At 37.8% G+C, this 15,128-nt stretch overlaps 1 protein-coding gene across 1 annotated transcript; it reads left to right on the forward strand.

Moving 5' to 3' along the window:
* The first annotated feature begins 1,167 nt into the window (after positions 1-1,167).
* Positions 1,168-12,027, forward strand: LOC109064110 (solute carrier family 26 member 10-like). The gene is made up of 18 exons (XM_042713282.1): positions 1,168-1,577; positions 2,495-2,605; positions 2,820-2,977; positions 3,105-3,269; positions 3,420-3,572; positions 3,826-3,908; positions 6,791-6,938; positions 7,084-7,197; positions 7,401-7,478; positions 7,742-7,837; positions 7,941-8,047; positions 8,977-9,046; positions 9,234-9,413; positions 10,188-10,242; positions 10,341-10,429; positions 10,520-10,574; positions 10,656-10,762; positions 10,894-12,027. Exons 1-18 carry the CDS (start codon positions 1,313-1,315, stop codon positions 10,930-10,932), a joined length of 2,073 nt encoding a protein of 690 aa, XP_042569216.1. The 5' UTR covers positions 1,168-1,312; the 3' UTR covers positions 10,933-12,027.
* The last annotated feature ends 3,101 nt before the right edge of the window (positions 12,028-15,128 follow it).

Genomic DNA, 15,128 nt, shown 5'->3' on the forward strand with positions numbered 1-15,128 from the left:
TAACAGTAGTCTTAAAAGTTAAGGGAACACTCCTCCCAAAAATGAAAATTGGCTGAAAATGTACTTGCCTTAGATGTAGACGAGTTTGTTTCTTTATCAGAACAGATTTGGAGAAATTTAGCATTACATCACTTGCTCACCAATGGATCCTTTGCAGTGAATGGGTGCCATCAGATTGAGCATCCAAGCAGCTGATAAAACCATCACAATAATCCTTCTCACATCAAAATTTGTTTGTTTAGAATTATTCTGGACAGTTTTCACTCGTAAATTGTGCTTGATCTGTGCATATTTCTCTCCTGATTCAGACTAGACGACTTTTTCACTGGAGAAAGCAATATTATGGTTAGTGGACTTGTATTTTGGCCTGAAGCATCAGTTTAAAGTAAAAAATTTCTTAATGCTGCATTTGTTTATTACAAACACGCAGCTTTTCAATTCACAATTAATGTTCAGCTGTTTGAACTCTCATTCTGACGGCACCCATTCACTGCAGAGGATAAATTGGTGAGCAAATTATGTAATGCTAAATTTCTTAAAATCTGTTCTGGTAAAGAAACAACATCTTTGATGGCCTGAGTGTGCATAGATTTTAATTTTGGGGTGAACTATTCCTTTAACGGATTAAAAATACAGTGCATGCTTACCAGAGTCATATTGTGGTTTGATCAGCGAGGCAAAGAAAACATATATGATAACACTTGACAAGGCAGCTTTGGTTCCTCAAAGCACATGAAGACACTAAAAAGGCAGGGAGAAATCGACTCCCTACTCGGAAATGACCACCTCTAATAATCAGTAATAGTTGTGGTTTGAGGTTTCAACTTCACCCTGTAAACAATAGTACTTTGATCATCTTGCAGATGTCTCACAGAGCAATACATTGTACACTTTCTATACAACATGACTCCTCATGCCATAGCCATGAAGAAAGAGTCTGTTTGAAGAGTTAAGGCCATGATGAGGAGGAGGGACTGGGAGCAGGTCTATGTGTTAAAGATGAGTGTAAAAAAGCCTTTAGCAGTAGGACCTGGAAGACATAATATTGAGGTTTTTCAAGTATACCTATAGAGCCTGTTTCGTAAGATGTTTTTTGCAGTTTAACTTTGACTTTACCTAAAAAAAAAAATAATAATAATAATAATAAAGACACTGGTGTTTAATTGGCTCCAGTACTTGACAGGAAAATACAGTTGTTCCTGATGTCAAATTCCAGAGACTCCTACTATAAATGAGGGGTTGGGCACTTGTTTGGAGCAGTTTAACTCTGAAGATTATTTACCTTGCTCTCCGAAGAACACTTTAGGACAAGATGAGCGCATCAGTGGCCGTATATAGAGATATATACACTGAGGATCGCTTCAGACAGACGTATGGTACGGAAGACCAGTCTGGAGGAAGAGAGCGGCTCCGCGACAGACTGGCGCAGAGATGCAGCTGCTCTCAGGTGGACTGTCTTCACCTGCTCAAGAAGAGACTGCCCGTGTGCAGCTGGCTGCCAAAATACAAGATCAAGAAATGGCTTTTAGGAGATATCATAGCGGGACTTACTGTTGGAATAGTACACATTCCCCAAGGTAAAAAAAAACTTTATTTATTTATTTATTTATTTTTGTAGTAGGCAATAAAATCGTAAAGAGAAAGAGATAGTTCGAGAATATGAAAAAGATACTAAATAAAATCAGGTTAAAATCATTCACGTGAACGTATTTAAACAAGATATTTTTGGAACGATGCAACGACTTTGATGAGAGAAACTTTTTACATTTTTAAACACGTTAGGCTGTTAGTCTACTTTGATACAAACAAACAAAGTATAAAAATTAGTTGTTTTTAAAAATACAGTATTTATTTATATATCACGTAAATTATATATCGATTTATTTTGTACTTTTTAATATGTTATGAACGTTTTTAATAACATATCAATAAGAAAAAAATAACATTTTTTCCAAAGAAATTAATAAATGAAGTCTTAACCATCAAATAAGAGTTAGCCTAAAATAATTTATTCGTAACTTGAATAGTACACGGGTACACAACTTAATAATTACTTTAAAAGGGTGTTTTCTACTGTCAAAAATATACATTTTGAAATATAATATAATCCGAAATATAATATATTAAGAAATTTTTAGAACAAATATCGTGACGTTTTCTTACTCAATTCGCCCTGAACAAAGCTTTTCATAAATCGGCCAAATTAATTTCTTTATTTCTTTAACTCTTTTTGTCACATGACAGCAATATGGCGTACTACTTTAATCGCAGTCGGTTTGATATTGATTGTTGACTGATCAAGTAATAAATAATAATAATAATAATAATTCCGAAAATAATTACGATGTTGATAACATAATCATAATATAAACTGCATATTCAAGAATTTCAGTTTCAATTTTAATGTATTTTAGTTTAGTAGATGAAATATGCTTCATGTCTTAGACCCATATTTAAGACAACATAAATGATAAAACATACTGTTGTTTGCTAGGAATGGCCTTTGCTTTGTTGACATCAGTGGCACCTGTCTATGGCCTTTACACATCCTTCTTCCCTGTAGTTCTCTATATGCTCTTTGGCACTGGTCACCACGTTTCTACAGGTAAAAGACTTTAATTTACCAGAGTTTAGCACTGTGGAAAAAAAAACTGTTCTGTTTAAAAACCTGGTTCCACAAAGTTTCCAAAAATTTGTTCACCTATAACATTTTGGATACCAATATTCCCAAGAGTGCTTCAATATTTAAAATGTAATTTATCTGGAACCATGTTTAACCAAGAAAATTAAATACCATTTCAAGAGTGTGACTTTTGCAGGTACCTTTGCTGTGTTGAGTCTGATGACTGGTTCAGTTGTGGAGCAACTAGTTCCCATCCCGCTCGGTCTGAACTCCAGTAGCCCAGAGGGCGCAGAGTTAGAGGCACAGAGGATTGGTGTGGCATCAGCCGTAGCATTTCTCTCAGGCATAATGATGGTAAGACATATCTACTGGATTTAAACACATTGCATTCGTCTATTTTTGTTAAGCAATATGTTGCCTGATTAAATATTAGACTCAGACTACAATTATTATAGCATTTTGCTTGTTTTTATTATCCCAGCTCTGCATGTGTGGGCTTCAGTTGGGTTTCCTTTCCACATACCTCTCGGAACCAATTGTTAAGGCGTTCACAAGTGCTGCTGCCTTCCATGTGACCGTTTCACAGCTGCAAAGCATGTTGGGATTACGGCTACCCCGATATGCTGGTGTCTTCTCTCTTTTTAAGGTTAGAAATGGTGTAACACAGACTGTTTCTTCTGTTCTGGTTTATTATTATTATCAGTTTAATAATTCTAGCTGCAACTACTGCAGTATCACTGACTATAACTGAGCAAAAATGAGTTGGGTATGTCATTAGCTCCTTTTAAACCCACAGACTCTGGCTTCAGTGATGGAGAATGTGCCCCACACTAATTTGGCTGAGCTGGTGATCTCACTGCTCTGCCTGGCTGTTCTGGTGCCAGTTAAAGAGGTCAATTCACACTTTCGGGAGCGTCTGAGCACTCCCATCCCCATGGAGATCATCACTGTGAGTTTGCACTCCACAACAGATATTTAGAACAGTGCAACAGTAAAACATTTATTCACCTTTGTGCTTATTTTCCTTCCAATTTCTGTGATACTGTGTGAATTACAGACCTAAATATGCAAATGAACTTTTGTACAAATACTTGCCATTCACCAGACTAGTCCAATATAATGAGAATTTCATCATCAATCATAGTTTCTACTGTTGTCTACACAATGAAAAATAATTTTTCATTCTCTTGTGGCTCCTGCAGGTAATAATCGCAACAGGAATTACATATGCCTTTTCTTTGGATTCCAAATATGACATACAGATAGTAGGACACATTCCAGCAGGGTAATATATATTTTTTAATGATGTATTTTTTTTTAATAATATATAAATTTTTAGAAATCATTTTGAAAGAAGTCTTCCATGCTTACCAAGGGCTACATTTTTTTTGGATCAAAAATACAGTAAAATAGTAATATTGTTAAATATTATTACAATTTAAAATGTTTTCTAATTTAATATATTAAAATGTAATTTATTCCTGTGATGGCAAACCTGATTTTTATGTAGTCATTTCTCCAGTCTGCAGAAATAATTCTAATGTGCTGATTTGGTGCTCAAAAAATATATCTTATTATTATCAGTGTTAAAAACAGTTCCCTTTCAGTCGGTCATTTCGACGTTGTGTTGAAGTTCCGACAGTAGGGGTTGCACTTGGGAGACCAGACACTTCTGACAACATTGAGAAAAGGCCAATGAAATTGGTGCCCATGCTGAAGCAGCTTTTGTGGATGGTTTATGTCCTTCTTATGAGGACATGGCTATCGGCACATTGCACTCGTGGCTCGCATTCTTTTTTAAATAGACCACGAGTCACCTCAGTTGATTCCTATCCTGGACCTTCTACTTCTGGGTATGACTCAAATAAACTGGCACTTCTGGGTGCTGTGCGTTGGTCTGAGCCTCACACTGAGATGGCAGCTGTGCTTACCCAGGCAGAGAACATCAGGCTTGAGTGGATTCTTCCACCCTGTCCTGAGGGATCTCTCTTTAATGATTGGTTCTTGGAGACCAAGTGTGACACTCAGCCACACTCCGCACCAGTTTCTTTCTTCCTGGAAGTGAAGTGGAAGGCACCATTCTGCCAGAACATGATACACTGGTTCCTCCACTCTCATCACCCTTGACAATGGTCCGGGGAGAGAATACACAGGGGTCCCCCGGGTGGAGAAAGTGATTGCAGTGCATTTTGTGTGTCATTTTGTGATTCCTCTTCAGAGCATATAAGCTACCTCGTCCCTTGTTGTGAGAGCTTTAAACTGCTTCTGGACAACCTGCGTCCACTCTGCATACCATGGCTGTCCTGCAGGTTTTCAGTCCAGGGTTTGCACAAGGGTGGTCCCAACCCGGAGCATGCAGGAACTGCATTTAGTGACAGACTATGCCCTCTGGGCTATGAAGGTCAGAGGTTCCTGGGGCATATGGCATCCTTAGCTGCAGTTATGCCATTGGACCCGAGTCCTGAGATTTACTCCATGTACTGTGGAGCCAACAGAGACTCAGGTCTCTGTGTACCACTTGCATTCCGGGCAACCTCAATTATGTAGTGGTCTCCCTCTCACGGCAGGTCAGGTCCTCCCTGGCAGATTCCCCTGAGGAGGGACCTTCTCTCCAAGAACCTCTAGAACCACTGTGTTTGGTCACTTGATGTAACCAGGAGGAACTCAGAGGTCTTTCACCTGCAGTGGTGAATATCATTATGCATGCTAGGGCCCCCTCTACGAGGTGGCTATACAACCTGAAATGGCGCATTTTTGTGAATTGGTGTTCTTCCTATGGGAAGGTTCCTTGGAGATGTGGCATCAGGTCTGTGATACCCTTCCTCCAAGAGGGCCTGGACAGGAGCCTGTCTGCATCTACATTCAAGGTGTACGTGGCCATGACACTGTAGACTGCAGATCAGTGGGCAAGCACGATCTGATTACTAGGAGGCACCCGGAGGTTGAATCCTCCAAGGCCATGCCTCATTCACTCTTGGAATCTCTCAATGATCCTTCAGGCATTAGAGAGAGATTCGTTTGAGCACCTTCAATCAGTTGGACTTAGTGCCCTCCCTGTGAAGCCTTTCTGACTGTGCTTACTTTAATATAGAGGGTGGGGGATCTCCAAGCCCTCTCTGTTTACAAATCACACCAAGAATTCAGGCAGAGTCTCTTGTTGTTCTGAGACCCCGGCCTGGATATGTGCCCAAGGTTCCCAACACCCACCACACTTTTAGAGATCAGGTGGTAACCTTTCAAGCTATCCCCCCACAGGAGAGAGACCCTGACCTGTCTCTGTTGTGCCTTGTTTGAGCCCTACACATCTATTTGGAATGCACACAGAGTTTCAGACTATCTGAACAGCTCTGTGTCTGCTTCGGAGATCAGCAGAAAGGGAATGCTGTCTCCAAACAAAGGATCTCCCACTGGATTGTGGATGCAATCCTTATGGTCTGTCAGGCCATAGGCTTACCATGCCCACTGGGAGTGAGGGCACACTCAACCAGGGGAATTTCTGCTTCATCAGCTTTAGCAAATGGTGCCTCATTAGCAGATATTTGTAGAGCTGCAGGTTGGTAGAATTATGATAGACTTATGCCAGATTCTACAATCTGCAAATGCAACGTCAAAGTGACCGACTGAAAGGGAATGTCTAAGTTACATATGGTAACCCTCGTTCCCTGATGAAGGAAACAGAGACGTTGTGTCCCTTATGCCACAAATCTGAAATGCTTCTGAGTGGGTTGAGACTCTTGTCGAATCTTGTTGACTTCTCAGAACTATTTATACCAGGATGTCCAGGACATGGCCAGCTATGCAAATTTTGCTTGCCAATTTCATTGGGCTTTTCTCCCTGATGTCAGAGATGTCGGGGCTCCCAAGTGTGACCTCTATTGTTGGGACTTTGACAAAACATCTCCATTCTCTCCATCAGGGAACAAGGGTTACCATACGTAACCAAGATGTTATGCCATTTAATATTTTTGTGGAAAACTCAATGCATTTTTCAGGATTCATTGATGAATATAACATTTTAAAGAATGTGTTTGTAACAATGCAAAAGTCTTTACTGTCACTTTTGATAAATTTAATGCATTGATATATTGAAGTATATCTAACCTGCATTTTAAATATACATCCTGCAGTTAAACTATAACTTAAAGCTAAATATTTATTACTTTTCAGCTTCCCTGAGCCACGGCTGCCTGCATTGGAGACTGTTCCGGAAATTGCCGGTGACACAGTTGCTATCACCCTTGTTGCCTACGCTGTTTCTGTGTCTCTAGCCATGATTTATGCTGATAAGCATGGATACTCCATTGATCCAAATCAGGTAGATACTGTAATAATAATAGTTCTAAAAAGTTTTCCTATATTTGACTGATGGAGCATGGCACTAGTAAGGCCAGGGTTATGAATTTGTAAATGCAAAGTGTTAATGTCATCAAAAAAACAATGTTCTTTAATTTTTGTCGTAGGAGCTTCTAGCACATGGGATCTCAAACACTGTCTCATCTCTTTTCACCTGCTTCCCCAACTCAGCTACACTGGCCACCACAAACATACTGGAAAGTGCCGGAGGTCACACACAGGTACTTGTTTGTTTGAAATCTCCAGTTTTTCCAACCACTTATACCATGTTAGGAAACTAAGCAATGTTATGCAGTTAAGGTTCTGCTGAGATAATATAATGAACACATCCTGCAGTATGTTCACTGCTAAAAGTGTAAGTTGATCATTTTCTGTACAAGTTTGTCAAACATAGTAGGAGTTATAAAAATCTTTACTTTAACAGCTTGCAGGACTGTTCACAAGTCTGGTCGTTCTTATTGTACTTTTGCTGATAGGACCTCTATTTTACTTCTTACCAAAGGTAAGAGTCCCTTCATCAATGGTTTATTTGCAATGAATTTAACTTCCATAATGTGACATATTTCAGAGTGAAACAATATTTACTTAAGTGTAAGTTGCTTTGGATAAAAGTGTGTTCTGAATGCATAAATGTAAATATTGACTTATGGGTCATAGACGTTTAGTAACAAAACAAATAGGGTAATTTTTTATTTCATGCTCTCTTTAAGGAATTACCAGTGTAACCAGCAACATCACTGTCTCTCTCTCTTCAATCCAATGCAGGCAGTTCTTGCTTGTATAAATGTGACCAGCCTGAGACAGATGTTCCTGCTGTTTCAGGATCTCCCAGATCTTTGGAGAATTAGCAAAATTGATTTTGTATGTTTTAACCTCCTCTCATTCCCAGAGAAGTATCTTTAATTTCTAACTGGCATTGTTTCCAGCTGATTAATTTCCGTTCTTGTTATGTATGTTTGAGCAGATGGTGTGGCTTGTAACCTGGCTCTCGGTAGTTGTGCTAAATGTAGACCTGGGCCTGGCCATTGGGGTGGTCTTCTCCATGATGACAGTTATCTGTCGCACACAGAGGTATCATTATGACATTATATTCTCATTTTGTTACAAATGTATTGGATAATTCTGTTTATTGGATAAAATACTATGACACTTTCCATTATGACTATTTGGGCTTTCATGTAGTCATTTATATAGTATAAATTAGAGCAAGGTTTACTAACTTCAGGGTCATGATCCCCACTAGGGTTCACTAGTGCTCTCTTAAGGGTCGCCAAACATAAATTATTATGATTACACTCTAATCTGTGCAATAAAAACATGAATGAGTGAAAAATCTTCTGTTAGAAAAGAAAATATAATAGATTATAAAAAAATCATATAATTAAAAATAGATAAAAAAATTCAGGTCTATATATTCTAAGCAACACCATGCAATTCTATTGGAAGTGAGTAACGATTTTTGTATAGCAAGCTACTCAATGTATTTGCTGAAGAAATGCATGCACAGGTTTCCCATTAAATCCAAAACTGTCTGTGGATTTAGGGTACTTCTGTATAAATCTAATTAAATGTACGCTTAGATTTCAGAAGGGTTGTGAAACATAACATGTAAAATAGGGATCCTCTGGGAGGAAGACTGGGAACCACTGAATTAGAGTATGTGCATCAGTCTGGCTGTATAGAGATAACGATATTATCAATCCAACTAGAGCAGCCCCTATGAAACGAGTTATTGAGTACATAATATAATTGAGATTGAAACTACCTAATTAGATTTGTGTATTTATCTGCTTTAATAATCATGTTTACTACATCCTTTAATTATGCGTTCCAAAGCTCAGGGGCTGTATAAAAACAGCGAACCAGTATCCCTTACAGACCCCTGTGTTCCAAAACAACCTTCCTCTCCTGGCGGATATGAAATTCACATTTAAGGAAAGTGGGGATAAAATTGAGACAAAAAGATGTCCCTGAACTCATAGTAAACTTTCTGTTTTCAGGGCCAGCTGCTCTGTTTTAGGAAGAGCTGCCAACACGGAGATCTACCGATCCATCAACAACCATAATAAAGTGAGTCAACAGTCATCATATTAAGTTTCTTTTCTTATTACCACATGTAATGTAATTTGCTATAATTAGAATTGGGCCTTGTGCATTTAGAAATAAAATTGATTAACCTTTGCTATGCTGCATTTGTCACATCTCTGTTGTGTAACTGACAATGTGATTATAACCTCTTCATCCCTCTATACCGCAGTTCTATGAAGTTCCTGGTGTAAAGATCCTGACTTACAATGGGCCCATCTACTATGGGAACCGTAGCTTTTTCAAGGCTGATGTGGCTCAACTTCTGGGCCTCACTCCTGAGAGGATACGCAGCCGAGAGAAAGCCCTGAAGGCAATTGAAAAGAGAGAGAGAGAGGCCATTAGCTCTGTAGTAAGATGATCAAGCTATCAGTTTATATGTAATATGATTTTTTCAATTATTGGCTTACTTACCCTAAAAATGTCCACTGGCATTTTATGTCTTGCATGATATTGAATAATAAAGAAAATCATAATAATCATAAGATAAAGATAATTCACCCAAAAATGAAAATTCTGTCAAAATTGACTTGCCTTCTTGATGTTCCAAACCCATGAGATTTCGGTTAATCTTCGAAACACAGAAGATATTTTTAATGTAACCTAAGAGTTTCTCAATTGAAAGCCAAAAACTTATAAGATCCAAAATAATTACTTTAGACTTATGTTTACATATAAACACACATGGGCACATCACATTTGGTAAACATAGCAGATTGTGTGTGCGTCAACCTCATTGATACACTTTGGAGTTTCCAATACCATATGTGATGTGCTTTACGGGTTTTGGGTGAACTATGCCTTTAATGTGTCATGTTGCATGTAATTATATAATTAGAATATTGAACTATATTACTTTGTGGAAGAGCTGTTTATTAGGATAATTATAAGTAATAAGTTTAGTTCTTCATTAAACACCAGTGTGTTTTATCATAGCTGTTGTTATTTTACGAGTATTCAAGTGGTTTTAAAATCTAGTAAACCTCTAAAAGGCTTTACTGATCAGGGCTGTATATTTATGCTGATATGTATTTGCCTTGATATTTTGGAGATTTTGTTCTAACAGCAACAAAGAAACATATTATGTAAAGAAAACATCTGATTGGATAACTGTATTGTTTTTCAAGAGCAAGGAGTTACAGACAGTTCATTTTCTTCAAAGAATGTCTTGTTCAGATCAGGTGCATTCCCGCTTGTTCAAGTAATACCAACAATCACATTAAAGTGTCTTATTTCAGGTGTTTTACACCCATGGGGTTTTCTCAATTGTTTACTACAGAGATGGCTGAGGGTGAAGTCCAGGCTGTGTTGATAGACTGCAGCAGTGTCATTTTCGTAGATGTTGCAGGAGCTCGGTTATTCATACAGGTTAGCTGGACCATATATGTTTTGTTTTGACACCCATCAACATTGTCATGAAAAATGTCAAACGCTTACAAAACTTCTATTCTGCCACAGATGTGCATGGAGTGCCAGAAGATTGGGGTACGGATATACCTGGCTAACTGCAATGGTGAGTTTTTACATACTGTATATATACTTGGACAAACCTTTCAAACAATTTCTTGAGCATAAGATGTTTTCTCTTCTGTAGAGAGTGTACTGAAGATTCTCACATCAAGTGGGCTGATGAACTACATGAATCCTCAGCATATTTTTGTTACAATTCATGATGCAGTGGTCTACATACAACAGCAGCGGGTATGATGCAAGAGCTTCATATATGTCCTCTCATACCTCTTCAACAACAAATCAGTGTATTTTTTTGTGCTAAACTGTGGCGTTATGGCACAGTTGCTTTCCATTTAACATTTCATCATTTTGTTTGACAGGAGAAACCACCTGAGAACAACACAACGGTATGGGTGTGATTTATCTGACACAAAGTAATGCAAGACTGAGACTCAAAATAGGAACTGAAGAACCAGTGTGACATCAAATGTGTCAGAGAAATTACTTAAAGTCATTCCAACATTTATTTCGACTCAGCATGCTGTGATGAGGTTGTCAGGGTTATCTATAGTTGTTTAACAGTATGCAGCTGTAGTTCATCTGTTGTGATCATTACATGGCCTGTTCACACAAAGACAAATGTTTGGTGCGAAAATTCATTGCCATACACATTTTAATTTGAATTAACAACCATGTGTGACCAGCACAAGGAGTTTTTTTATGGAGAGGTGTTCTATTCACTTTTCCTTATCAACCAATTAGATTCATGCTTTTGGTCAAAACCACTGTTGTTACATAAAGCTAGAGTTGGTGGCATTCACAAACAGATTATTTTGCTGATCGATGGTCAATAGCTTGGCTCCCTTGTCTCTGTACTCTTGTATTTGGCATTGGTTAATAAACACCACAGTAAATACAAAAACCTAAATGGCTGTTTGAAAATTTATATACTGTTTGACTTATTTCCTTTGCCATGACAAAAATGGAAAACACAGTTCTTTGCGTACTGGAATAACTAGTGTTTTTCAGCCTTTATAATGCCATCTACTGTCAGAGAGTGAAACTGTATTTTTATTCAGCCTCTGTGTTTTATGCATTGGTCTGAAATCGCACTGAATATTTGTGTCGACCATTCATGTTGGTGTGAACCAGCTTTAACATGCACAAACATGATTTTCAGCAGTGCTAACGATATTGCTAGCCCTGCAAACTCTATGTGTAGGCAAAAAAGATAATGGTTATTTTATTGATTATGTATGTCTGAATCTTTTCAATTTATCAGAAATGGGCGACTGTTAGTTTTTTTTTTTTTTTTTTTTTATGAAAATGGATGTTCTGATCATACATTGTTGCCATCTTTTACTTTTAGAGTATACATAAATGCTGTACATGTTATTAAAATGTCCTTTCATAAGCTATCGGCTATATATTATTTATGCAATATTCACATTTTTGTCAAACTAATTGGTAATCATTACATGTTACCAAGATTACCAATAAATAATTGTCTTTGATTTATTTAGCAATAAACGTTTTATCTTTCACTGGACAATTCGTTTTTCTTTTCAGTATCATTTAAAAGGCAAATTATAAAATACAATTTCATTTTTACTTTATCCTGCATTATCCTGCTTCCCTTAGTTTGGGATCAAAATTGTATATAAACTATTTTAAAGTTTCAAAATTTCACATTGCAAGTGAAGTATACTGATGTCCTTATTTTAACCCCTTATACCTTGACCTGATAAAAAATGCTGTTCAAACACACCCAGAGATTCTCAAATCATTTTTTCTATTTAATGTTTGATGTCTGCATTTTTCCTGGAGTATTTCAAAGACCACTCTCAGGAGAACACGTGTTTTTTATTTAAAGCTCAAGAAATACTACACTAATTGGCTGAATGGAAATCAGCCCATATTACTGGTGCAGAGGACTGTCCAGCTGCCATGTCTCAGCCACACTGAATGTTAGTGTTATACAAAAGACTTACGATAATAACTGTATTCAAAGATGATGTGATTTTTTATTTCCTTATGAAGACATTTAAAATGTGAGGTGTTATTTTTATTGTGACAATACATTTAAATGATCGTGTGTATATATAATGAATAAATACTCAGCATATTTATAAATTATAGGACGATCATACTGTAGTTCAACAGAAAAAAATCAAGACAAATAAAATAAGAGAGACTGGGGAAGGCTGTCAGAAGGGCAAACATGTCTTTTTTTTCTGGCCCTTACTGGTGTTATATGTTTCTATAAAAAAAAAAAAAAAAATACTTTCAAAAAGAAAAGTAGAGAAATATTAATAAGGGTCAGAAAACAACCTCAACTGTGCCAGCTGTACTGTAGAATTTCGTCAACTTAGTGGACCTTCTGATGATCTGCTGCCATCTTGTGTCTTGAAAAGGAAAAGGCCACATTAAATTGCCAGAAAATATTTTCAATAGACAGCCGCCAGATGATGACGCACCAGCCAATTTGTTAATTAAGGGAAATAAATATAATCCTTTGTTATTTTAGCTGGCATAGTGTGCTACAAAATGTAAAATTATTTATAATATATATTTTCTACCCCAAGTCTAATTTTAACTTTAATATATCTCTTCAAAAACAAACAAACAAACAAACAAACAAAAAACTTATTTCCAGAGACAAAAAATTACCTCAATTAACCTCCGTACTGTGTCCCAGTTCATGTCCACAATTCATGTCCATTGTTTCTGGCGATGTTTTATAATGGTTCGTCGTCTCTTTATCGAGTGTCTGCCATGAAAGTGCTTCGCAGAAGCTTTTACATTCCACATTTAGTCACTGGTGACACATTTAAAAATGAGTCGCTCATTAGAGGCCCTTGAGGGGGCAGCTAAGATTGAACTTGCATACACTGGTGACACATTTAAAATGATTCTTGAGATAATAAAGATCATATTCGCTCATAGAGGCCTCTTGAGGGGCAGCATAATGGAACTTGGAATAGACTGTCACTCTCAGATTGTCCCCATGGCAACATCGCCTTGATCTTCGATGCATGACTGATAATAATATCATCACAGGAGCCCACATGGAGGGAGCCAAGCCTAAGCCAAGCCTAAAGAATAACCAAAAATGACATAGGAACGCACACCTTGCATAACATTTGCATTTGGCCTCTTTCCTAAATGGCCAACCCGAGACAGACGTGGGTCCAAGCCCACCTGTCGTACCTTTCCTGTGCAAGCCATGAATAAATTTAGGCATCTGCAACCACACAATTGGGAAATCCCTCGATAACGTGGTGGAATCCCGTCCTTGTGTGCGTCTGTGGATATGATGTGTCGATAGGTGGCAGTGTATCCCGTCACTTCTCTCACAGCTTCCCGACCTCACAGTGGCTGGTAGGAAGCAGGGGGGAAGGAAGTCGACCGGAAGTTGAAGTCGGCCGCGTGCCGCCATCTTGTAGCAGAACTTCACTTGCGTTAGCATCCCATTGACTCCCATTCATTTTGACTGCGGTCAAGCCAGCCGCCAAGTCGAAAAGCACAGTCAATCTAGCCGCCACGTTATTTTGAGGGTCGCGTATAAACTGCCTATTACGGTAAAACCGTCAGAAAACTGATCTGGATGCAGCGCTCTTCCAGCGAACGCGATTTTTCCCAACACACAGTCCGTAACTGTCTGATGTTGAATACCAAAATAAAAGCCCTCCAATACACATATTACAAAATAAAAGCAAGAATATACGGCTTGCTGCATCTATATATTTAAAAACATATAAAAATAAAAGTTCTAGATTGCACAGACCACTTTCACCTCAGATTGAGAGTACACCTTGCCACAGTGTCAGCTGCGTCGTTTCAGGACTGTCTGATGTGGAATTACAAAATAAGAGCCTCCCAAATCTCATAAATAATCTGCTGCATCTCTACTTTCAAAAATCTATAAAAATAAAAGTTATAGATTGCACAGACCACTTTCACCTCAGATTGAGAGTACACCTTGCCACAGTGCCAACTGCATCGTTTCAGGACTGTCTGATGTGGAATTACAAAATAAGAGCATCCCAAATCTCATAAAAAGCTGCTTCATCTCTAATTTAAAAAATATATAAAAATAAAAGTTATGGATTGCACAAACCAGTTCCACCTCAGATTGAGAGTACACCTTGCCACAGTGTCAGCTGCATCGTTTCAGGACTGTCTGATGTGGAATTACAAAATAAGAGCCTCCCAAATCTCATAACTAAACTGCTGCATCTCTACATTAAAAAATCTATAAAAATAAAAGTTATAGATTGCACAGACCACTTTCACCTCAGATTGAGAGTACACCTTGCCACAGTGTCAGCTGCATCGTTTCAGGACTGTCTGATGTGGAATTACAAAATAAGAGACTCCCAAATCTCATAAATAAACTGCTTCATCTCTAATTTAAAAAATATATAAAAATAAAAGTTATGGATTGCACAAACCAGTTCCACCTCAGATTGAGAGTACACCTTCCCACAGTGTCAGCTGCATCGTTTCAGGACTGTCTGATGTGGAATTACAAAATAAGAGCCTCCCAAATCTCATAAATAAACTGCTTCAGCTCTACTTTAAAAAATATATAAAAATAAAAGTTATGGATTGC

This window comes from Cyprinus carpio, chromosome A23, assembly GCF_018340385.1.
Source record: "Cyprinus carpio isolate SPL01 chromosome A23, ASM1834038v1, whole genome shotgun sequence".
Taxonomy (NCBI): domain Eukaryota; kingdom Metazoa; phylum Chordata; class Actinopteri; order Cypriniformes; family Cyprinidae; genus Cyprinus; species Cyprinus carpio.